The sequence below is a fragment of the Pleurodeles waltl genome, chromosome 6 (assembly GCF_031143425.1).
Source record: "Pleurodeles waltl isolate 20211129_DDA chromosome 6, aPleWal1.hap1.20221129, whole genome shotgun sequence".
In the NCBI taxonomy this organism is placed as follows: Eukaryota; Metazoa; Chordata; class Amphibia; order Caudata; family Salamandridae; genus Pleurodeles; species Pleurodeles waltl.
This window is the reverse complement of record NC_090445.1, coordinates 1,695,986,434-1,696,012,056: the sequence shown is the minus strand read 5'-3', so window position 1 is coordinate 1,696,012,056 and position 25,623 is coordinate 1,695,986,434. Positions and strand designations below refer to the sequence as shown.

The window sequence follows — 25,623 nt, the reverse complement described above, 5'->3', positions numbered from 1 at the left end:
CCATTATGTGGCATCACCCAAGGTATGAAAGGCTCACCTTATATCTGCAAAAATCTCACAGTCTATTGACAAAATATCTAATCAATTCAGAGAGCTTTCTAAGGTGATTATCTCTGTTACCTTGCCATCTTCCAGTTCAGCACAGACACCATTACTAACATATATTCTGTAATAACTTAAAAGTCTTCTTCGAAACCAAAATGGTTTGTACAAAAAAACTCAACACTTCCTCTGACGCATTCTCCTAGAAATTCCTGTTGTGCCCATCTAAAAGACTTTTCCTTGGCACTGATGTGTAGATGTCAACCTTCTTCCCTCCGGCGCTTTTTAATATGTATTCCTCTCTTCTTCAGAACATTATTGAGAAATACTCCACAGTGTGCCACAGTCAATCATGTGCAGAAAACACCCCACTTTATATTAGTGTTTTAAGACCAGACAAGGACTTTTCCCGCTCCAAACCTGCCTTGACGAGACTAGCGAGTGGAAGAAGCAAAATGTTCTCTGGTTTAATGGAGAAAAAGCTAAAATTATTATTCTTAGGCAAAAGTGTAAACCTTGCCTTAGGGGTTATATGCGTTACCTATCTTTGGAACTAAAACACACTTCTGGTCGTCAAAGTAAAAAATATGGGATTTACTTGTGGTTTTGGCAGGTTCTTTAACTGGCTAGTCAGAGCAGTTGTCAGATAATTTTTTCCAGTTATCCTTTCTGAAGAGAACTCTGACATTTTTGACTTTCCACCATAAAGACACTGTAGAAGGAGCAGCCATAATCTCTGACTCAAGTATTTACATGCTCTTTATACCAGATGTCCTCACCTTCTGCTGCATAGGTTGCAATTGGTACAAAAAAGTTCATCCTTAGACTGATCTTTCGATGTTTTCAGAAAAACAAAGATCTCTCTGACTCTAGATGAGGTCCCTTCTGGCTAGCAACTAAAGCTGGGATTACTTTTGAAATTACAAGTCTAACCTTTAGATGTCTGCATGTGTTAGCCACAACTGATGGCTCTAACGCTCGAAGCGCGCCCTGCAGCTGCTTAGTATGCGGGCCCTGAAACAGGCCCTTTGAGCGTCTTTTTTGTGAGCAAGACCAGGACGCTGCTATTTAAGATTAACCACCTCTATTATTTTTATTTAACCACAAAAAAACTAAGGATGTTAATATTTTCATTTATACCTGTTCCACAAACCAAAAGGTAATTACGTTAAAATAACTATAAATGTTCCTCTGTAGCAATATTTATGAGGTTTCTAAACGCAGCACCAAATCATTAGCTCACCACAAACATGACCAAGGTGGAAAAAGAAATCATCTCTAGTTGACTTGTCAATTTATTTGAAATGGAAAATAGATTCCACTTCTCAACCTCTACCTTGGTGGTCAATCACTATAAATGGTGATAACGGTAGAAATCTTTGCAAGACAACAAAATGTTTATGCAAGTGTTATAACTTTAAATTTGGCAGTTAAAGTAAGGAAAGAAAACACATCCTTCTTTCTACAAAATCTAGGCATCTCCATTTCACAGTGGTACGCAACTGTGCATGTAAAGGTGTTTCCACCCGCTATAGAAGTCCGGCATGTGCAAACCGCCTACATCCATAAAGGGTTTGTGGCGAGAGACCACAGGCGCTTCTAGATGGAGCACGTGTCGAATATTCCACTCGCCTTATACTTCCACAACCACCCAGGCAGCACGCAAACATTTCTAAAGCCTGCATCCTTTCCAAGCCACTTTCCAGCCACCCAAGTACAGGCCACCTCTAAGCAGCAAGACAGGAAAAATCAGCAAGCCACACATTCAACACTTCATATCTCAGCTGTGCCACATTCTCCACAATCCTGTTAGCACTAGTTTCCTCAGCAGCTACTGCAACCTTAACCCACACTGAATATCTGTTTTCCTGATTCATTTTGTTTATATGTGGAAGTGCCCAAGCAAGTTCAGTTCTACAGAAGCTGATTATATGCACCAGACCACTGTACAAGACTGGGTTACTGGTGATATTGACGAAAAGTGTGTGGGTTATGCTAGGGCGGAGGTGTGTATGTGTGTGCGTGAGAGAGAAATATGCACATTTTTGAAGAGCAATATTAATTTGTCAGATAATGTTATGGGCCTAATGAAGACTTGGATAGTAATGAAAAATCCTCTACGTGTTGAAGGAATTGCTAAAATGAGAAGATAATACACACGCAACAGCGGTGGCATGGTAGAGGAAACTACATATGTGTAATCTCCCTGGAAGTAGTGCTTCCTTTAGCTTGTGTGGACTGTCCTACGGCAAGGCGTAAGGCCAGTCTACATATGCATTTGGTATCATTACCATTAGTGACATTAATTCACATTATTTATGAAGACTGGAAATGCAATCATTTATGCTCCAGTGGGTAAAGGAAGCAGCGTGCAAAGGCATTTGTTTTACAAACTTTGCAATTTTTTATAGCAAATTTTACAGCTTTGTGAAGCTTGGAACATTTCACCTGGCCACATTTGTAGGACAATCTGTAGATTTGTCACAATTTATGTCACATATATTCCTATTTAAACATAGAGAAATATAATTCACAGAAAATAGTGGGGGTCTGAATTAGAGCTGCTGATGATGTCGCGAGTGATGACCTCCATTCTCCTTATTTGGGAGTGGAGCGCCCACTTTCTATCCGGCAGTGATGCCTTACCTATCTCTAACATCGGGAGCCCCTGTGGAGATGGCTCGCCACCAAAGGATGCTGAACTGCACAGCAGAAGATTGCCCACAACTTACAGCAACAGTTCCCCCCAAGAGAAAATTCCTAGCACTTCAGGGGTATTCCTTTTTTTGATTCAGAGCATTGGAACTTTATCTCTGATAAATAAAAAATATTGACCACAAGTCCACAGTATCTTGCTAAATTTTCTAGCATGGCACAGTTTTAGGGGTCCCACTGGGTCAGTGGAAGTACTTTTGTGACTATTCCTTGTTTGTTGGGGGATCCATAAAACTAGCTGGTTGGTCACAAAGGGTGAGTGAATCGGGGCCTCTGCCAGGGCCTAATTTGTACAACAATAAGAACCAGACCACAAGGTGTTCTTGGGAGACAACTTCAACCGGACCGCCCCACCGCCCCAGCCAGCACCCTACCAAATGCCAGCACTACTGTTGTTTACTAACTATCACTCTCCAACAAATGTGTCCATTTGCTCTATTCCGTGATCCTCAAAGGTCTAAATGATTCCTTAGATTTTAACGTATATTGATATTTCAAACACTCTGCTGCTTTGCAGTGCTTAGAAATAGAAAGCCAGCACCACCATGTGAAAACCAGTAAGCTGATGTGATTTGTGTTTGAGGATTTTACCTTCAGGTTTAGGGCCTCATGATGAGTTTGTCAGTCCCACAGTGGGACAGCCAAACACATGGGGAGGACAGCACCGTCATGGCGGTGACATCCCCCCTTGCATATTACCATGTTCCCACCAAGTTGACCACTGAGTTAACCTCAGTGGAGCAATTTGTCAGGGTCCAAGTTGAGACACATTGGGGGTGGTGTAGGTGAACTCAGGATGAGATAAAGACGGGCAGGTTTTAGCCCACAGTGTTTGATGAACCAGATGCCTTCATGTCAAAAAGTTCCAAATGGACGAAGGCACTTCTAGAAGCTGCAGTTCAAGTCAATGTAATCCAAGCCAACCTTAGATTCATTATGGAAAATGTTTCAGGGGCAGACTTTTTACCAAAATCAGACTTTCTCCTCTGGTTCAGGAAAGATTCCACCAAACCCAGTTTCCTTTAAATCATTTCTCTCTGGTTATCTGCACCCTCTTGTTGCAAGACCGTCTTAGCACAAAGGCAACATGCATACAGTTTTCCAGCAGTCAGGTTAATCAAGGCAAAGCATGTTCTATACTTGTCGGGGAACTCACTTGCCCAGTTATTAGGAGACATTTGTATTTGAGCAATGATTCAAACAGAGAAAATAGAATCTCTTTAAATGTTTCTTCGGCAGACAGGCAATACCTACAGCAGGAAGTGATGCTTTCTTGTTTCTAGTCTTGAATGAAGGTTGCAGAGAATCAAACATAGTTTCTTAAAGGGAATCTAGTATTTGAGCTATCTGTCCATGACAACAACTTGTGGCACTAGACATCTCACAGAGACCTTTGCAGCAAAAGTCCATTATGTTTCAATTTCCACACATGAAGAAGAACTTACACTTGGTGATAAGTTTGCGACATTACAGGCAACTCCAAAGGCTTTTAGCATACTCTGGTATCACTTCAGTTGGAGGTCCATGGGCAGAGTAACAAGTATAAATAGTATCCACAGTTGAAAAATAGATTTCTGATACCAGAGCTTTTCAATAAAAATGGATGGGCAGCAGCCCAGACTATCTCCTCTCATCCATTTCTTATTTATTGTGTACTATCCTTTTTAGGCACCAAGGTCTAGCAGATGTGGAGCCAGCCTAGTTGCAGGCCCAAGATTCTGCTTTATTTCAACCTGATAGAAAAGAGCACACAATAGTCCATACCCTATAAATTGAAAAGAGAGCACTTAATTTTGACTTCATGTGATCCACTCACACCCTTACCATAGATGATTTGGGTTTCGTATGGCTAATATTAGGGCACAGACAATAATTTGGGATCAAATCTATTAATTATTTCATGAGGAATGGTTCATAAGAGGGCTGCAGAGTATTAAAGCAGAATTCTAAGTTACATGTGACATGATTAGGACTATGCAGTTTAGAAATGGCTTCACAATGTTCATGACCAACACATATTTAAATGACTAGAGCAGCCTGTATATTACACTTGGATTACAATGTGTTGGTAATTAATATTTCATAGTACCCATAGTCATGTGTGGTGGCTTTACTTATAATACATATATGCTAAATACTAACCATGTCTGATTGTTTTCCAACATATGAAAACTAGCTCTTTAGAGAGAGAGAGAGAGAAAGGGGGAGAGAGAGAGGCAGTGTGTGCGATCTGAACTGAAGGTTTTTACTCTCTGAAAAACAACAAAACAACATGCAATGGATAGAACTGCATGGCCACCAGCCCTCGCAGAAATCAGGCATGGAAGGAAATAAAAATGGCCAAATCTGGATGCCTTCTTTGTGCTTTTCTAACAGAAACATTGCTAGCCTTTCAGTACAATGACAGGAGAAGCTGCCCAGGAGTTTCTCCTCCCTTTCCACAGAAAATCACTGGGGGAGGTATAAAGGGTATTGAGTATTCGGGTTGGGCAGACACGAGGACTGATTGTTAGCGGGAAATGCTGATGTATCGCTGTCGGACTGCAGATGTGATGGCTTTCTGGCAATTGCATGGATACTTACGGCTTGGCTCCTAAGTACTTAAGGAATTCTTCCCCCATTGTACCTTGAGGTGGTTCTGGTTCCTCTGCTCAAATCAGAGAAGCTTGCACATGAATGTGAACTTTATCACCCACTATAGCTACTGGAATTATGATGCCAAAATCCCTGTCAAAATGATCAATGTAAATGCCAAGGAATTTGAAATTGAGGCTAAAAATTAAATTAGTATCCAGAGATTCATTTGTGGGAGCAGCGCAGGTGCAACAAACAGCATATAGTATGGAACATGTGTGGCTTCAACTAAATTTAGAAACACTCCAACCTCCCTATTAAAATTAACATTTTTTTATTTTGTATGCAAATTAAATAAAATGTGTTATCAATTGTGTATGTGTTTAAAGGAATGCTTGTGTCTGTATTTTTTATGTATTGTTTCGCAGTTGAAATCACTAACAGTGTAAGGCTCAGGTCCTGGATTCCAGTAACGACTCAGTGGGGGCGGTCCCTGGATTCCAATAATGATTCAGTGGGGGTCCCCACGTTCCAGTATTGATAAAGTGGGGGTCTACAGAAGTCAAAAGGTTGGGAACCACTGCTCGCCTTGGATTCCTTGGAGGGAGAATATCTCTTTCCTCTTTGCTGAGGACGGGTATGCCCAACCATTTGTGGATTATAAAATGAAATATGAATTTATAAAGCACATTAAACCAGAGAGTATCATAGTGCTATGCCAGAATCAGAGCTCAACCAAAGCAGACTGAGGAAAATTAGGATGAAAAAAGCCACGATTTCAGGGATGTTTTTAAATGAAGTCAAACAGTCCAGGTTGGTAATGTGGGTAGTAAGGGAATTCCAAAGCATGGCAGCAGCACCTGAAATTGACTGACCATTCTCTAAGTGGAAAGCAATTCCCATGACACTTTGCTGCCCATCGTGCCAGGAGGTGCTTACACAGGTGGAGGGGGAGGAGGCAATCACACCCCCAGCGCTTATAGTGCCATAAACGTCCCCTCAGCGCAGAACCATTCTCTGTGGGGACTGCAAGTCCCAGGACGCTTTGCTGCTTATTGCACCAGGAGGCGCTTGCACAGGTGGAGGGGGACAAGGCAAACACCCCCGTGTTCATAGCGCCACAAACTATCCCACTGTGTGTGACCATTCTCTGTGGAGAACGCAAGTCCTAGGACGCTTTGCGGCTCATTGTGCCAGAAGGCGCTTGCGCAGGTAGAGGGGGAGGAGGAAATCACACCCCCAACACTCATATCGCCACAAACTCTCCCTCAGCGCAGGATGCACGCGGGCCAAAGCCTGGGCCAAGGACAGGCCAATCCTGCACCCGTCAGCGACAGGAAGAGGCGGGGCAGGGCCACCCCCCTTGGTTCTCTTTTTTGAAGGTCTTCTTACATCTTCTTCTCTGCCAGGGGTTTGTTGTGCCCCTTACAGCTGTCTTTAGTTGCCTTTTCCTCCTTTTTTGTGTGGGCTGGGGTCAAGGTTTGTTGTTGTTACTTGGATCCGACTGTGCCATTAGAGCCTGGTTCTTAGGGTTGTGAGGTCCTATCCTCAAGTTCGGCGTGGGACGGGCAGGGCAGTTGGTGTTGAAGGGGGTCTGAAAAATGGGGAAAAGAAAAGTGTCCTCTGCCAAGGTGCCACCTCCGTCAGCTGCTCCTCATGCTTCCGCCACTAAGGGCTTTTTTAATCGGGCGGGGGGTGACATCTAAAGAAACAGACTTGGCAAAAAGAAGGCTCTCTTTGTTCAGAGACAGCCTTCCCTTACTCACTAAGTCTTCTCCCAATTGTAGCTGGGCCTAGTCCCATGTATTGACTGGCCTGTTGTTTGTGACATGGCATGTCAGAGGGAGGGTTACGAAGGGTAGGGGAGGCTCTAACCCCCGTTTCTCCAGTGGTGAGTCCCAGATAAAAGCAGAAAACATGCGGTCAAGTTACAACTCAATGCAATTCCTGGGTTAATGTGTCCACCCAAACTGACCGTACTTCTACGTGGCTAGAGGGAGGCCAAATTCTCACAGGTGAATTATTGTCATAGCTCAAGGGGCTCTTGAATGCAAAACTTGATCCAATTTTGTCCAAGCTCACCCACCTTGGGCGCAGGTGACGAAGATTTTGGCGCACACAAATTTGGGAAGGAGGCTGCTGCAGGGGCAGTCTGCACCAATAGTGCAGTCAAATTCTACCAATCCTGTTCATTTTGCCTCAGGTCCTTGGTTCTAGCGGGCAGTCTATTGGGATGGGCTTATCCACTATTGCCCCTAAGACTCGGGGCTCGTCAGTGGAGTCTCAAGGGGCCCGTCCCTCCCAAGCGCCAGTGAGAAAGGCAGTCCCTATGTTGGGATTCTAGGGTATGTTCCATCTCACCCCATTTCAGTCCTGGAAACTTTTTTCGAGTTGAAAAACAAGGTGGAGCATTGGTTCAACTCGCACTCTTATGGAGGCTGTGGGCTACCGGAATCTATCATAATGGCCCGGGGGGTTGAGTGGGTGGACCAAGCTAGGAAAATGTGGGCGGGGAGTGGTGATAGTTAATTTTAACAACCCTTGGACCACTGCAGCTGTTTCTGCTGCTTTGCCCCCTTTGAGGATTGGTAACCTACCTGGCATAATTGCTCTCCCATTGGGTGTCTTTTATAAGCTAGGGAGGGTTTGCCCTCCCATCGTGTTTCAGGCCCCAGGGGCAGGCCCCCTCCAGTGACTATGTGTACTGTACCTAGGTTACCCCCCTTGAGCATTTCTAATAAATGTACCCCTTTGAGCATCTTAGAACTGTGTGACTGACTGGGTTCACCTGAACCCCCATGCCGTCTCCAGTGGCTAGTACAACCACAGTGGTTACGTCATTATTACCTAATGGGAGGGATCTCATCGCAGGTCTGTTGTCTAAGTTTACTGATCCGAGCTGGGTGCAGTTTATTAAAACTTACCAGATCATCTGCCTCCAGGAAACGTGAGAGGTTAAGAACAACTTTTTGCTGGAGGGTTATTTTACCTATTTTTGCCCAGCAGAGCTCTCGGTCGCAGGAAGGGGTCAGGGGGTTGGGGGTGGTGGTGCTTCCTCTGTTAGCTTTAATCAATTGTTACAACACTGGGGGGGGGGGACATCATACGATCATTGTTCTTTCTTGGCTGAGTCTGTCCCTCAATGCACTGCATGAGAGGGGTTCAGGGAAAGAATTAATGGTGCCTGTGGGCGATTTTAATTGTCACTTATGTGACTCTCCCTTGATTCTGACGTTTTGAAACCTAAGTGTTTGCTTTGTGAGGGGCTTCACATTACGCACTCGAAGGCGGGACTTGAGCTTGTGGCAATCTTGGACTCCCACAATTTGATTTTCACCATGGATAAACTGGTTCAGATAAACTGGTTAATTCTTCCAATCCAGTTATTGTCCTCACTTTTAAGGGAAGGGGTTCAATGTAAATTCCAGAATTTTTGTGTAAATGTTAGCTACCACATACATTAATTCATTAATTAATTAAATATAATGTAGTATTTCATCAGTCATCAAATTTGGGAGGAACAATTTCTGTGGACCCTCTATCTGTGACCTTAAATACACAAGGTTCATCCCAAGACCAGTTACAAGGAAAACGTGCAATACATAAGATTGTTGTAAATTTCAGAAATTATTTGACCATTTTAAGTATTCAGAAAAGGAAAAAAATTAAGAGATAGAGAGAACGGCACATTCGAAATACCAATCTTTATCACTTAGTAAATACGTTTGCATTGAAGGTTAACTATTTGCTTATCTTTGAATACCTGAAAATATTGCAAAAAATAATGTAACTCACATTCTCATGATTAGTTGTGGCACTTGCATTAGATTCTCTTACCTTAGCTATCTTCACAAAATGGCTTAAAATTTCTGCCCTTATTTTCAAAGTCTGTGCTGTCAAAATCTCTCGCACAACCCAAAAACTGACCTGGATTGAAGATAAAAAACAAATGTAGTTATCAAATTACTCAAAATGTCACACACTTGAAATATCAACAATATCTACTCAAATTAGAATTACCATGATTTGAGACACACACAACCCAGAATTGAAAGACATACCGCTAAGAGTCATTGTGAATAAGGATATCTTGAGTGAAAGGGATTATAGTTGCACATGATTAGAGACAGTCTTATTGAGAGTACAGGCATTAGAGAAAAGTGCCTCTAATGGTGTCTGAGTTTAAGTGCATAATATGGTGTGACACTAAGGCCAATTTACATAATGTGCTTCCTGATGTAAGTGTGCGCTGCCCATTGTTCATTTTGCTACACGTCCAGTAACGATTTACGCCAGAACTTCATGTGAGTGTAGGTAGCTCTGGTCCAAGTATTTTGAGAACCCCAAACAAAAAATTACATTTTGCCAGGAGGCTAATTTTCATATTATAGTAACCTCTGGTGGCCATTTTTCATATTTTCATTTTTTTCTTGTCAAGCAGGGTTGATACTGGAAGGATTTCAGAAGATGTCTGATGTGGAGGGAAGAAGAAATGTTCCCTAAATATACACAAATCTCCTTGGTATTTATGACACTGAGATTTATTGAAATATTTATAGGTGCTAGGGAATTCCAAAAAGAGTGTCAGCACAACCCCTTTGGAGTACTTTCAGATGATTTTCTCTGCCATAACAAAGCTCACTGTGCCAATGCTTCTGTGTGTACAGACACAACAATGGTCCCAGAAAGTCACGAGCAAAGTGGGCACTGAACTCTGGTAGTCCCACTCCTCCCTCCCATCCTCAGGGCTCTTTTAAATTGTTCCGGTGAAACGGATACTTTTGTGCATGGCAGCTTTTCAAGTGCTACACTTGGAGAAAACCTAAAAACAAGCAAGACATCAAACACTAGGTTCACGTGTAATCAAAGATACAGAACGGATCTGCCCACAAGCCACGTTTGGACCTGAAACAGCATCATTACCTCCAGGTCCATAACACAGAAACTTTGAAGCGGTGCAAAAGCAAACTAAAAACATCAGCTGCATTTGGACCAAGGAAATGAGCAAATGTATTTCTCCTGAACGTTTGCCTAGAGCAAAAGCCCGATCACAATGTATCCCTGTGTTTTATCACCAGTGTAAAGGTTCTGTAATATGCCCCCCCATACTAATTTAGCACTCCACAAAAAGTGCTTTGAAACGGACTAATCATGTGATGAATCAGTTTATTTAGATCCAAAAACCAATGTATAACATGGATGCTCATTGTATTTGATTTACCAGCAAGTTTCAGAATTCTGGCTAGGCAGAACTTAATCCCCAAAGCATTCATTTCACTGAATGTACACATGATAGGATTGTGAACCGTGTGTATTTGTATTACGCAAGTACATTTCACCTAGTTCTCGATTAACTTTAACTTTTTCCCATGAGGGCAGACCTTGCAGAAAAAAGTCACTTGAGATGACAGCAGGAGACTTGTTTGAGGAAAAGATGTCTCACAAGAAGCCATGTTTCACTCTAAGCAGTGCCTGATGGGCAAAACTCATGCCAAATTTCACACTAGGTGAAAAAGGTGAACTTTTTGCACATTTTGCAGAAAGCAAAATTCAGGAATTGTGCAGGAGAAACAAAACATTCTCACAGGCCTACCCATGACTCAAAAGGACAAATATATCTTGCAGCAGCACATACCATTAGCTGAACTATGGGCCAGAGGCACAAAGCTCTCATACACTTGTAAACTCTGTGATTCACAAAATCATAGGTTTTGCGATCGAAAAAGAGCCTTTCCTTTATTTAGACTTTGTAACTTATAAAATGTATTTTTTCATCCATTCTGACATGCAATTAGGAGGAATTGTGAAAGGGAAGTCAACTTTTAATTACCAGTCACAAGAGTATCCATGGTTTGAGGCCCAACTGCAGTTGTGAATGATTGATTTAAACCAGTTCAATGGAAGTGATAACTGGTTCTTGAAGGGGAAGATGCTTCCCCTTTGAACACCTTCCATTTTGTGAATTGTGTTGCAAGTCTCTGAAGGCAGCCTCCAAGTCCCTAATGTCTGCTTCCTCTGTTTTTCCAACTGTTTTATTTTCTTTTTAAAAGCAGCACCAGTTCCTTTAAGCAACATGCCCCACTTAAAAAAATCTCTTCTGGGAATGCAAATACTTGAACCGTGGTCAGCTGTTCCTTGCAAGCCATCATCAACTGCTTCATAGCTAATCACATCAGGTCACAAATATAAAGATGCCTAATTAATATTCATTAGACAGATCATTCTGCAACCCCCTTGTGATTGGATATTTTCTGATGTGGTATATTATTATACTGATTGCATCACAAAGTTAAAGACGGGTCACAAAACATCAGTTAAAAATATGTAAAACCACGTTTACATCTGACCCTCTATGTTGTTATAAATATATTATGTGTAAATATTAACAAACTCAACTATATTTAGAAGGATGAAATCTTAAGGTGGCCCTACCAAAATTTGCACCAAAGATCTACAAGTTACCACACATTCTGCGGCAGAATCTCTGCTGAGGCATCTTTCCCAATAAGGCCTGCTGCCCTTGCCAGGTGTGCCAACTTGAGGGTATGACCCATACCAATGGATGGGAGATGGGCTTGTAGTACAAGCTACTTACCTTCGGTAACTAAATATCTGGTAGAGACATATTCTAGTTGCAGATTCCTTACCTCAGAATTTTACCCAGGCGTCAGACTGGATCCAGAGATTTTTTCTTCGAGCAATACCCTTGCATGTCAGTAGGTGGTGTCGTTCGACTTCGCGGGCAACGTTGGCGTCGCAGTCGCTGTGATGACGTCAGGAGTAGTACATAGACACCACTTAATCGCAGTTATGTCAGTTTTGTTTAACGACTTTCCACGCCAAAGCACAGAGCCGCTAAGGACACTGAGATTGGTGCGCCAGAGCTAAAGCCCTGAAGGGGGAATCCCTGTCCCTAGAAATAAGTTCGCAAGTGGGGAGGATGGGTGGGTTGGTAAGGAATCTGCAATTAGAATATGTCTCTCCAGATATTTTGTTACTGAAGGTAAGTAACCTGTACGTCTGATAGAGACTTCTAGTTGCAGATTCCTTACCTTAGAATAGATACCCAAGCAATGCCATCCTGGGAGTTGGGCTGCGAACCAAGATCATACAAGAAAGTACAGCAGGACCGAACGACCAAAGTAGGTGTCCCGACGGACCTGACTGACGAGGCAGTAATGTTTAGCAAACTTGTGCAGGGATGCCCACGTAGCTGCCTGGCAGAAATCCAGGACAGGAACTCTGCGTGCCAACACAGTGGAAGCAGCAGTGGCTCTGGTGGAATGAGCACGCAAGCCCTCAGGGGGTTGCTTCTTGGCCAAAGCGTAGCACATCTTGATGCAAAGAAGTACCCATCGAGAGACGGTACGTTTTTGCACCGCCTTCCCCTTCTTTGCACCCACAAACCCAACAAAGAGTTGATCGTCCGACCGGAAATCTTTAGTACCATTTAGGTAGAATGCCAATGCTCTTTTTGGGTCCAGACGGTGGAGTCTCTCCTCCTCATGTAAAGGATGTGGGGGGTGCGTGAAAAGTAGGCAAGGTGATGGACAGGCCTACATGAAAAGGCGTAACAACCTTGGGAAGGAAGGAAGCCTGAGTGCGCAAAACCACTTTGTCAGAGTGCACAGGCAAGAATGGAGGCTTGGAGGAAAGAGCTTGAAGCTCGCTCACTCACTCTGCGAGCAGAAGTGATGGCAACAAGAAAGACAGTCTTGAAAGTGAGGAGCCGTAAAGGGCAACTGTGCATCGGCTCAAAGGGAGTACACATTAAGTAAGTAAGGACAAGAATGAGGACCCACTGAGGCATGATAAGTGGTAGGAAATAAATGGGTGAGACCTTTAGGGAATCTATTCACAATAGGAGATTTAAAGAATGAGGGCTGATCAGGTAACCTAAAAAAGGCCAAAATGGCAGATAAATAACCTTTAGGGGTGCCCAAAGCAGAGCCATGAAAGAATGAACAAAATAACCTCAGATAGCGGAGCAGAGAGGGGATCAACAGATTTGTTGGTACACCATACCACAAATTTATGCCAATGACAGGCGTATACCGTTTTGGTGGAGGGGTGCCTGGCTGCAAAGATAACATCGCAGATTTGGGTGGAAGACCAAAAGTCGTCAACTGCCGCCTCTCAATCTCCATGCATGAAGGCGAGGATTGGACAGGTTCGGGTGGAGAACCATCCCCTGTTGCTGCGACAGAAGATCCGCCCGAAGAGGCAGTCTGAGTGGAGGATTGGTGGCCATGCTCAGTAGCTCTGGTCCAGAGCCACCAAGATGACTTGGGCCCAGTTGTTTCTGATCTTCTTGAGAACTCTGGTCAGAAGTGGTAAAGGCAGAAAGGCAGAAAGGAAGCTGGAGTTCCACTCGAGCCGAAAAGAGTCTCCTAGCAAGTGCCACCTTTGAAACTCCAACGCGCAAAACAGCTGATGTGCGTTCTTTGCGGAGGTGAACAGATCTACCCAAGGCTCTCCGCACTGCTGAAAGAGACTTTGGGCCACCTCTGGATGGAGACGCCATTCGTGATCAGCTGTGCATTGACAGCTGAGCTTGTCTGCTCTGGCATTGAGAGAACCCGCCAGATGTTGAACCACCAGGGTAATGCCCTGATGTTCCAGCCATGTTAAGAGGCATAGTGAATCCTGACAAATGGTCCAGGGCCCTACCATGCCCTGTTTGATGCAGTGGCACATGGCGGTAGTACTGTACGTGAACACCTGCACTACTTTCCCTTTGAGAGAGAGAAGAAATGCTTTCAACGCAAGCCTGATCACCCGGAGCTCCAGAAGATTGATATGGAGCCCAGACTCTGACAGAGACCAGAGGCCTCTGATCTCCGCCTCTCCCATGTGGCTGCCCCAACCCAGAAGCGACACATCTGTCACTATGGGTAGATCTGGCTGGGGAAGGGAAAGGAATCTGCCCTGGACCCAATGCGGATTCGAAAGCCACCACTGCAGGTCTTTCGCAGTCCCCTCCGAGATCTGGACCATGTCAGAGAGATTCATCTGATGCTGCACCCACTGGAACTTAGAGTAGCACTGCAGAGCCTGCATATGCCATCTGGCATGCGTCACTAGCAGGATGCATGAGGCCATGAGGCCCAGCAGCCTCAGAGTCAGTCTCACCGAAACCCAAGACAGAGGCTGAAAGATCGGAATCACAGCCTGAATATCTTGGACTCACTTTTTAGGAGGATAAGCCTGAAACTGCACTGTGTCCAGAACAGCTCTGATGAAAGGGAGCGTCTGAGAGGGAGTCAGGTGTGTCTTCGGCACATTGATAGTGAATCCCAGCGTGTGTAGGAGGCTCGCCATAGTCTGAAGATGGGAGACAAATTTCTGGGTCGAGTCCACCTTCAACAGCCAACGTTGATTGAGACCCCTAGCCTGCGCAGATGAGCTGCAACCACCGCCATCACTTTCATGAACACCCGAGGGGCGCTGGTAAGGCCAAAGGGGAGGACGGTAAACTGATAGTGCTCGTGACCTACCACAAATCGCAGGTAACGTCTGTAGGCAGGCAGGATGGAATGTGGAAATAAGCATCCTGCAAGTCCAGTGCTACCATCCAGTCTCCTGGGTCTAAGGCAGCCAGGACCTGAGCCAGGGAGAGCATTTTGAATTTCTCCTTCTTGAGGAAGTAGTTGAGGTCCGGAAGGTCTAGGATATGATGTAAGCCCTTGTCCTTTTTTGGCACCAGAAAGTAGCCGGAATAACAACCACAACCTACTTCTGGAACAGGGACCTTCTCTATGGCTCCCTTGGCCGAGAGAGCCGCGACTTCCTGGTGGAGAAGTGCCAAATGATCCTCCATTAGTTGGCTGATTGATGGAGGCATGGCTGGTGGGGCAGATTCGAAGGGGAGGGAATACCCCTTTCAAACTATCTGCAAAACCCACCAGTCCGTAGTGTTGGATTCCCAGTGGGGTAGGTGATGGCGAATCCTGCCGTCAACTGGATCGGAGTAAGGGGACGGACTAGGAGGGTTTGGAGGCTGCAGAGGGGGCAGGGGTGGACTGGGCAGACCTCTGGTTCCCTGTCCCACGCCCACGTGGGATTATGCATCCCTAGCAACGCATCAGCTAAACGGCATGGATGGCACAGTGGCTGGGAGGGGGATGTGATAGGGAGCCCCTTCCAGGGCCACAAAAGGGGAGAAAGGCGGACTGTTGGGGGTGAAGGGCAGAGGAAAGGCCAAGGGACTGAACCGTAGCCCGGGGTTTCTTGAATCTCTCCAAGGCTGAGTACACCTTGTCTCCAAAGAGACGGGAGCCATCAAACGGCATGTCCATAAGAGACTATTCGACATCCCCTGAAAAAACAGAAGTACGCAACCAGGCGTGGCATCTCAAGGCTACCGTCGTAGCAACCGATCTGCCCAGAGAGTCAGTCGTGTCCAGCCCACATCAGATCGTGAACTTCGCCGCATCTCTCCCATCGTTGAAAGCTTGGGAACCTATAGCACGAGCCTCCTCTGGTATCTGCGGCAGAATCTGCACGACCGTACCCCACAGAGATTGGGTATAGTGGCCCAAAAGGCATGCAGTGTTCACGGACCGCAGCGCGAGACTGGAGGAAGAAAACATCTTCTTCCCAAATTGTTCCAGCCATTTTGATTCCCTATCCGGGGGTGCGGAAGGGAATGCCCCTGAGGAAGAGGAAGCCTGGATGACAAGTCTCTTAGGTGTGGGGTGTTGGGAGAGGAATTTAGGGTCGTTCGGGGCAGGCCGATGGCAGCGTGCGATAGTCCTGTTCACAGGAGCCACTGTGAAGGGTTTGGACCAAGTACCCAAAAGGATATCAGTGAGGGCTTCATTGAATGGCAAAAGGGGCTCAGATGAGGAAGCCTCTGGCTGAAGAACCTCTGTCAGGAGATTGGAACTGACCTGTACAGTAAGTAGCTCAAAGCCAAGGACCTCAGCCACCCTACTGACCACCATAGCATAAGTCGCTCCCTCTGCCGTAGCCACGGTAGGAGGAGACAGCATGCCAACATCTGGTGAAGTGTCCAGTCCACTGGCCTTGCCCAATTCCTGTGCCCAGTCGAAAGATGGGTCATCCTGGTATTCATAAGGGTCCAGGGACCCCTCTAATCCTTCACGGAATTTGTACCCATAAGGAAAAGGGTCCAAATCCTACCTGGGGTGAGTAGGCCCCATCAAAGACAGAGGCGGTGTCGGCCGACACCGTTCCGACTCCGAGTCATCGGGATAAGGATCGGGTCGCCATGAATGGTGGGCACCACCGACGTCGGGAGCGTCGACAATCGAACCGGCGCCGGGGAAAGTCTCAGTGGTACGACCGCCGACAGTGCGGATCCGGAGGGGACCTCGGTGGCCTGAGCCGAAGCTGCCTGCGTGGAACCCGAAGGCCCTTCGACCAAACCCCTTGGGACCGAAGGTGCCGTATCGGAGTCAGTCTGCCCAAAAATAAGGCGCATGGCCTCATAACACTCCTTTAATTGGGCAGAGGTCGCTTTGGCTCCCGGAAATTCAGTGAAGCGCGGAGCGGACCCAGAAGCAGGCTCCGAAGACAGAGGTCTCGAGTGTCAATGCTCCTCCTGCGTCGCATCGGATGAGCGACAGGGTGAAGTCAAAGGGCGACGGGACCGCTTTGACTTCTTCTTCTTCTTCTTCTTACCTGTGCCCGAAGACTTGGAGGAAGAAGAATAGTGGTAGATCCGCAAATGGTCTCAAGACCTTCCCCTCGAGCGAGACCGGGAACCACGCGGAGTTGAGCGCCGGGCAGCCAAGAACTTGAGGGACCCCTCCCTCAGGGCCTTTGGGTGCATGGCCAGCACTCGAAGCACGACTTCAGGTCGTGGTCGCGCTCCAAGCACCACAAACAGACCCGATGTGGATCCGTCACCGACATCATGCGGTGACAGTCCTCATACGGCTTGAAACCAGTCTCCGGGGATATTGTGACACACCAAAAACTCACCAAAAAACTCGATAAAATCGTCAAACTCAGTCAAAAAGAGAACAGGGTAGCTCTCTCTGGATCAGCAGTTGGCACGGAAAGAAAAGAACTGACGTCACTGTGCTGAGACGACATCTATGTACTACTCCCAAAGTCATCACAGCGGTTACGACACCAACGACGCACGAAGAGTTGACCGACACCACCTACCGATGCGCAAGGTCATTGCTCGAAAAAATAATCTCCGGATCCAGTCTGAGGCGTGGGGGAAAATTCTAAGGTAAGGAATCTGCAACTAGAAGTCTCTATCAGATATTTGGCACACGTTATTGCACAAGTTATTGTTCCTCAAAGTCAGATGGTTTGCTAAGAGATAAACATCACTTCAATCTTCAAATCACATCATTTGATTTTATTTTCATCAGCAACGGAGACCATTCTGGAAGCCTTGCCCATGTCATTTTCTTAATAATCAACCTTTATATCTGCAGATGTTTGCAGAAAAAAACAGAAGTGTGCCAAAATCACAACTCATTGCAGTTTACGACGTACAGATCCGCATCCCATAAACCCCTGCTGTCTGGGCAGCGTTTGTGGCTGCCTGCATGGCAGCTTGAGAGGCTGGCAGAGAATCAAATGGTTGTCAGAAAGGAGTATCCTCGTGGGATCCCACAGCAAACTTTCACATCTGTTCTTCAAAATGGAGAAAACAGAAAAAAACAAGACATAATGTAATTGTGAAGAAGGGGTCATAGATTTCCAACCAAGGAAACAAAACCACTTAATTGTATCCATCTGAGCATGACCGAAGAATACTTCAGACGTTCATATCTGAAATTGAAAATGCTTGCTATCTGAAAAAACAACTTGGATCCTCGACAATATTTTTGATGTTAAATGCACTAAAACTGCTATATTAATAACACCCAGGGATTTTCCTTTTTCATAAGGGGAAAAAGAGGTCAAGTTGTAAAGAGGTTAGCCAGGATTCAATCTGTTGATGGATTTTTCACCATTGATTGAGATGAATTTAATTTTTGCCCCGTTTAATTTGCAATAGACATAGGTCGTGCATGAATGAATGGTTTGCATGCAGCATTGTAATGGTTGAACAGCCGCTGTGGATCTCGCTTTTAGGTGACGTTGTGTATCATCAGCGCACAGGTGGAGAGAGATATCAAGGGCATACCAAGGAGTTCCATGTAAAAGGTTGATGATGATGAGGCTGACACAGAGCCAAGAGCTAGACCTACATAAGGGAAGGGAACATATGGGATTTACAGGACTCAAGCAGCACATATTACTGGCAGTAGGAGAAGAAACAGGCAAACATATTGAGATGTTCTTGCAAGAGAAGGGAATATTAAATAGGATGTTATGATCTATGGCGTCAAATGCCGCAGGGTGGTCAGGGAGGCAGGAACCACATTTGCATTGATGGGGAGGGTGCTAACAGTAACTACAGCATGACTGTCTCAGTGGTGCCAGAAAGGTAAGATGGGAGGAGAGGTGTTGGTACATAGCTATTTTCTTTGGTAGCTTTATTGTGCTACAAGTCAAATACATACATACCACCCGAACACTCAGACCTGACAGCGTTTGTCAGGTCACCACCCCAGCTAACCCAGCCCGGTGCATTAACACATTCAACACTACATAAACCTGGAGTGTTCTAGAGTGCAGGGGTATACAGTGGGATAGCACAGAGTGTAGTGGTGTAGACTTGAGTGATGTACGGCGGAGTGGCATCCAGTAGAGTAGCATACATTGGAGTGGTGTAGAGTGGAATAACGTTCAATGTGACATCCAGTGTAGTGATGGAGAGTGGAGTAGCATATAGTGGACTAGCGTACAGTACAGTGGCATTGAGTAAATGTTGTACAGTGGAATAGCATAAAGTGCACTGCGGTAGAGTGCATTGGCATAGAGTGGAGTGGCGTAGCGTCTAGTGACGTAGAATGGAGTGATGTACAATGTAATAGCTTACAGTGGATTGAAATAGTGTGGAATAGCGTACAGTGGAGTGGTGTAAAGTGCAGTGGCATGCAAAGCAATAGGGTACAGTGCAGTGGTGCACATTGAAGTGGCATACAGTAGAGTGGCATGGAGTGGAATAGCTTAAACTGTAGTGTTGGAGAGTGGAGTTGCGTACAGTGGAGTAGCATTAAGGTGAAGGGCATACAGTGTATTGTGCACACTGGAGTGTCATTAAATGGAGAGGCATAGATTGTAATAGCATTCAGTGTGGTGGTGTGGAGTGGAGTCCAGACGAGTTGAGTTGAGTAGAGTGAAGTGGCGTAAAGTGGTGTAGAGTGGGGTAGCATACAATGGATTAGCACAGAGTGGAATGACAGAGTGGAGAGGCATAGAGTGTAATAGCATTGAGTGTTGTGGGATGGAGAAGAGTGGCATAGAGTGTAGTGGCATACAGTGGAGCATGGTAATTGAAACAGATGTAGCGTGAAAGTGTGCTAACAAATGTAGATGTAATGTGGCAGGAAAATACATTATTTGGTGTAAATGTTTATTTTTAGTAGTATGTGTGACTAGGGTAAGAAGTGTCAAAGTTATAATATTGAAAATACTTATATATTGTCTCGTGGTATACAGTGGTAAATTTGCAGCATACCACAGTACATGCTCAAGATAAAGCCGAGTGTGATTGGTTAATGGCCGTGTTTACCAAATGTAAAGACAGCCGTGTTTACCAAATGTAAAGGCAGCTGTGTTTATCAAATGTAAAGGCAGCTGTGTTTATCAAATGTAAAGGCAGCTATGTCATTTTCAGCACATTTTGTTTGCATTTTGCGTTTCGCTGCATTCCGCGTCAGGGTCTTAGAACTAAGAAGTAGGTTTTATTGTTGTTTCCTACCTGTTGCTACTTTATTTAAGTGTTAGCATGTAGAGAAATATATTTATAATTCTCTAGATATTTTTACAGCAGTTTAGGAAGAACTGCATATTTTTTTAAAAGTTTTTAAGTACTGCGGTAATTTGTAGATATTACTGCGGTGCTCAGATTTTTTAAAGGATTAAATATGTTAATAATAGAAAATATACTGTAGTACTCTAAATTTGTAAAATATAGGGTACCATGGTGTATTTTTAATTTTGCAGCATAGTTTTGTTTTTATTTAGTTTGGTACCGCAGTAGTCCTGAGGTAGTAACATAGTACTCCATACATTTTTTAAAAAAATATATAAAAACTTATAAATATTTTGCCTTTCCTATTGCCACTTAAAGAAGGTATGGGTGCATGTGGGGAGCCATCTGGGCTACAGGTGCCCTGGGTCTCCCCCTGCAGCCCTCTACGAGACCCCTCATATTTTTCACTACACTATGCCACTCCACTCTGCGGCAGTCCAGTCTGTGCTATTCCACTCAATGCTATTCCACTCTAGCCACTCCACTCTACACTATTACACTGTATGCCACTGCAGTCTACCCCGCTCCACTCTACAACACTCCAGTCTACAGTATTCCATTCTACCTTACTCCACTCCAATGTATGTTATTCCACTCTTTGCCACTCCACTGTATGCCACTACACTCTACACCATTCCAGTCTAGGCTATACACCACTACACTGTATTTCAATCCACTGTGCACTCTACACCATTCCAGTCTAGGCTATACACCACTACACTGTATTTACATCCACCATGCACCACTGCACTGTATGCCACTCCACTGTACGCCATTCTACAGCAATCTATGCCACTCCTTGTTATTCCATTGTACACTACTACTCTGTACCTAATCCACACCACTCCACTCGATTCTACTCTACGCAATTCCACTGTATGCCATACCACTCTACCACACTCCACTCTATGCTACTGCACTGCATGCCAATCCACTCTACACCACTCCTCTTTACACTATTTCACTGTATACAGCTCTACTGTACGCCACTCCACTTTACACTATTCCACTCTATGCCACTCACTCTACGCCACTCCACTGTACACTATTTCACTGTGCACCACTCCAATCGACCCCACTCCATTCTACATTTTTCCACTCTATACCACTCCAGTCTATGCCACTCCAGTCAATGCTACGCCATTGCACCCCACTACACCATACTCTATTTCACTGTACACAAGTACACACTACCCCAATCCACTGTATGCCACTCTTCTATATGCTATTTTACTGTACACTACTACACTGCATGTCACTCCACTATATGCTATTCCAGTCTACACCATTCCATTCTATGCCACTCCAGTCTACGCCACTCCACCCTACGCCACTGTACTCTACCCTACTCCACTCTATGCCACTCCACTCTGCACCTACACTCTACACCACTCCATTCTATGAGACTCCAGTCTATGCTAGTCCACTGTACACAACTCCCCTCTACGACACTACACTACGCAATTCCACTCTGTGCCACTCCAGTGTACTGTACCCCACTGTATGCTATTCCACTGAGTGCCACTCCACTCTACACCATTCCAGTATACACCACTCCACTCTATGACACTCCAATGAATGCTGTTACACTGTAAACCTCTATGCCACTCAACTGTATCCCACCCCACTCTACTCTCTTCCACTGTATGATACTCAACTCTTCGGCACTCCACCATATGTGAATCCACTATATATGACACTCCTCTCTACACCACTCCACCGTGAGGTACTCCAGTCCTTGCCATTCCACTCTATGCTATTCCACTCTAGCCACTCCACTCCATGTCACTCCACTCTAGGCTATTACACTGTATGACACTACAGCCTACCCTGCTCCACTCTACAACACTCCACTCTATCTTAGCCCACTCCAATGTATGCTAATCCACTCTTTGCCACTCCACTGTATGCCACTATATTCTACGCCATTCCAGTCTAGGCTACTCCTCTGTACACCACTACACTGTATTTCAATCCACTGTACTCCACTCCACCCTATTCCACAGTACACCACTATTCTGTACCTCACTCCATGCCACTTCACTAGATTCTACTCCACTCTAAGCAATTCCATGCCACTCCATTGTACACCACACTCCACTCTATGCCACTGCACTCTATGCAAATCCACTCTACACCACTCCACTCAATTCTACTCCACTCTAAGAAATTCCACTGTACGCTACTCCATTGTACACCACACTCCACTCAATGCCACTGTATGCAAATCCACTCTACACCACTCTACGCCACTTCTCTCTATGCCACTCCACTCTACCATTGTATGGTACTGTACAGCGCTGAACTCTACAGAATGTACTCAACTTTATGCAACTCCACTCTACAAAACTCTACTACACTCTGTGCCACTATACCACACTGTACTCCACTCTATACTCTTTCTGTACAACCCTATACTCCACTCTATGCCCCTACACTCCAGTGTAAAACCCTCCACACCACACTATGTCTCTTCATTCCACTGTACAACACTCTACTCCATTCTACGAGAATTTCCAACACTATGGCACACAACTCCACTGTACTGTACAAGATGTCATTACAATTTATGACACTTTACTCATTTCTACACTAAGCCTGTCCACTTTTGTGAACTCCTCACCACTGTACTATGCAACATGCCTCTGCACTCTATGAATTTGTAGTCCACTGTACGCTACGCTGCTCCATGACACTAAACACTACGTCATTCTCCTCCACTCTACTGTACAACACTACACTTAACAAATCTCCATTTAACAACAGAGGACTCTATCATTTGAAAATATTAAAATTCAAAAAAAAAAACTAAGGTTAAACCTTTGTTATAGTTAGGAAAACTTTATTTATTATTTCGATACAAACCAAACAAACTACACAAGGATTAGAAATTCTAAATTTATAGTTATACCTTAAATTTATGATTTGAGCATCATCTTCAAATTACTATAATATTGTTTATTCTCTCAACACAATCGAAATAAGCTACGCAAAATGTAGAAATTCCAATGTTATATGTATACCTTAAAATTAGAATTTACGCAACACCTTCAAATTATTATAACTTGTGCACCTCCATTCATGGTGGATTGAACTCAGTAGTCACAGTACATTAACTATATCTTGCCAAAGTACCATCCACTGTGTTCTTACAAATGATGTGATTTGCAATGTCATAAGTGATGTTGTAAATGCTATAATTTTAAATTGCCTAAATAATGTAATATAAAAGGGTATAAGCAGCGCATGGAAAAGGCATGAGTTTGTCGTGGGTCTATTTTAGTTAGTCGCTTGGGCACAGTGATAGCTTAGCTTAGGCTTGTATTCTACACTACAATGTGTAAAAACTTCATAATAGAGGGTAATCACTTGAGAGAAAATCTGTCCTAAAAACCTAAGATAAAACCAACCCTTCTCCCTCCATTACATTTTGTCAAATAACTTTTGTATTTCTTTAAACTTATTTTAAAGGACATTGTGTAAAAACACAATATGAAATGTGAGGAAAAAAAGACCGCCCTGCTAGGTTCTGGGACCCCCATAAACAACGCAGATGCTGATGGTGTGTAGACATGGGAGCCTGACCCACCCGCCCTCGTTGGTTGAAAAAAGATTGATTCTAATATTGAATGTGGATGAAGGTGGGATTGGTAGGCGAGGAGAACATATCCATTCTCTCTTACTGCTTCATGAGGGTTTGAGGCACTCCAAAGAGGCACTTAAAGATATTTAAAAGTCTGAGTGGGCTTAGAGGAGCTAGATTGATAAAATGCGCATTGAAACAGCTGAATGGCAATTAAGTAACTGCAGGATGGTCAAGATGAACTTTGATTTGTGATTAATTACTGCAGTTAAGAATGAAAGATTTTTAAAACTTCATTCGCACATTTAAAAAACACCGCCTGATTGAGAGACTACAGGAGAACGCGGTAGTTTGCCTTTACATACATGTGGGTTTGGTGAAACCAAAAGGACTTCGTATCTGTGATCAAGGCTTAATGGAGCTGAGATTCGTTGGGGATGAGAGTGAGCTTCCGGAGATTTTATCAAAGGAATAAAGTGCTTGTAAACTCTTTGAAGTGGGCGTTGGTGTAATTATTTGAAGAAAAAAAAATATATATATATATATATGTGTGTGCTTGTGTGTGTGTATGTATGTATATAGTTATTTAATGTGATCTGTTCAATGATAGGGAAATAGCTAATGTAGCTACTAGTCCTATAATGTTTGGGGGCAAGAAATTTCCAGCTGTACTATATGAATTTATTAAGAAAGGGCCAGGAAACATGGATTTTCTATCAGAGGAAATTTACTAAAGCACAAGCATTAGACTACTGGGTGTCACTGACTACAGGATACCGACGATAGCATAAAATAATCTGGGAAGTATTCATATACGTTTTTACATCCCTGCTATTACTGAATAATTTCACATTTAGTGCAACACAAATTTCTTTACTCCATATGCCACTTATCAGTACAACCATTACTTACAAATTAAATCTGATCAAGATTTCCTATAAATATCCTTCTTATTACCATCAATTGACTACTGGTTAGTATTATGATTGCCAATTAATTTAATAAAAAAGAAAAACAAACATCAAGTTGTCTCTTACCTGGTTGAACCTTCTTGTAAAGGCAACAACATTAGGAGCAAGGCTGTGTTTTTCCTTCCTGTTCCAACCACAGCTTGTAAGTTCCTAAACAAACACAAGGCAAAAGTCAATCTGAGTTCTAAAACTTCTTTCATGCAGAGTTATAGACCTCTCATGGTGTTTATCACAAAAGGAAACTTCAAGCCCTTTGTACAAACTGATGAGCAGAACTGAAAATAACTGAGACACAAATGTTCACATTAATTTAGATAACCTGATAAGGACACCAGCACAGTTTCTCCCCAATTGAGATTTTTTGAACTCCTGAAATGGGTAGCTGTGCCTATGGGAGAGATGAAGCTGCCGAAGGTGAGGGAACTCTACAAAGGAGGATGGCTCAAAGCACTCATCAATCTAATGGTCGTGATAAACCTCCTGGCCTTGTTCAGAAAAGTAGCCTGATATTTACTGCCATGAGGTTTCTTCTATGTTTGGAGTAAATGTTTATCCACCATGGAAACAAGGATTTCACAATGTCTCATGCAAGTCTGTGCTGACACATATTTCCATGGCTCACACGCGCTAACGTTTCATGTGGGTAAATGTATATGGTGGTCCTCTATGCCTATATCGCAAAAGTGTATTTGCATTTTAAATTATAGAATATTCAGGGTGGTAAAGTGCTTGAAGAAGATTGTGAGTAACCAGAACCCCACCAGTGTCAGTAGATCTACAAGCAGACACAGAGACACCAAACAGGCATAAATATTAATGTAAGTAAATCCATTTATGAGTGCCAATCTATATTTTGTGCAAAACTATTTAATTTGAACACATCT

General features: G+C 44.1%; 1 protein-coding gene across 2 annotated transcripts in view; it reads right to left on the bottom strand.

Moving 5' to 3' along the window:
* Positions 1 to 25,623, bottom strand: part of RALGPS1 (Ral GEF with PH domain and SH3 binding motif 1) — a 1,336,836-nt gene that overhangs the window by 905,927 nt on the left and 405,286 nt on the right. For both annotated transcript variants that reach the window (XM_069241780.1, XM_069241778.1), the window contains exons 6-7: positions 24,806 to 24,889; positions 9,169 to 9,258 (exon numbers count right to left, since the gene is read on the bottom strand). In XM_069241780.1, coding sequence (XP_069097881.1) covers positions 9,169 to 9,258; positions 24,806 to 24,889 — 174 coding nt within the window. The remainder of the gene's footprint in view (positions 1 to 9,168; positions 9,259 to 24,805; positions 24,890 to 25,623) is intronic.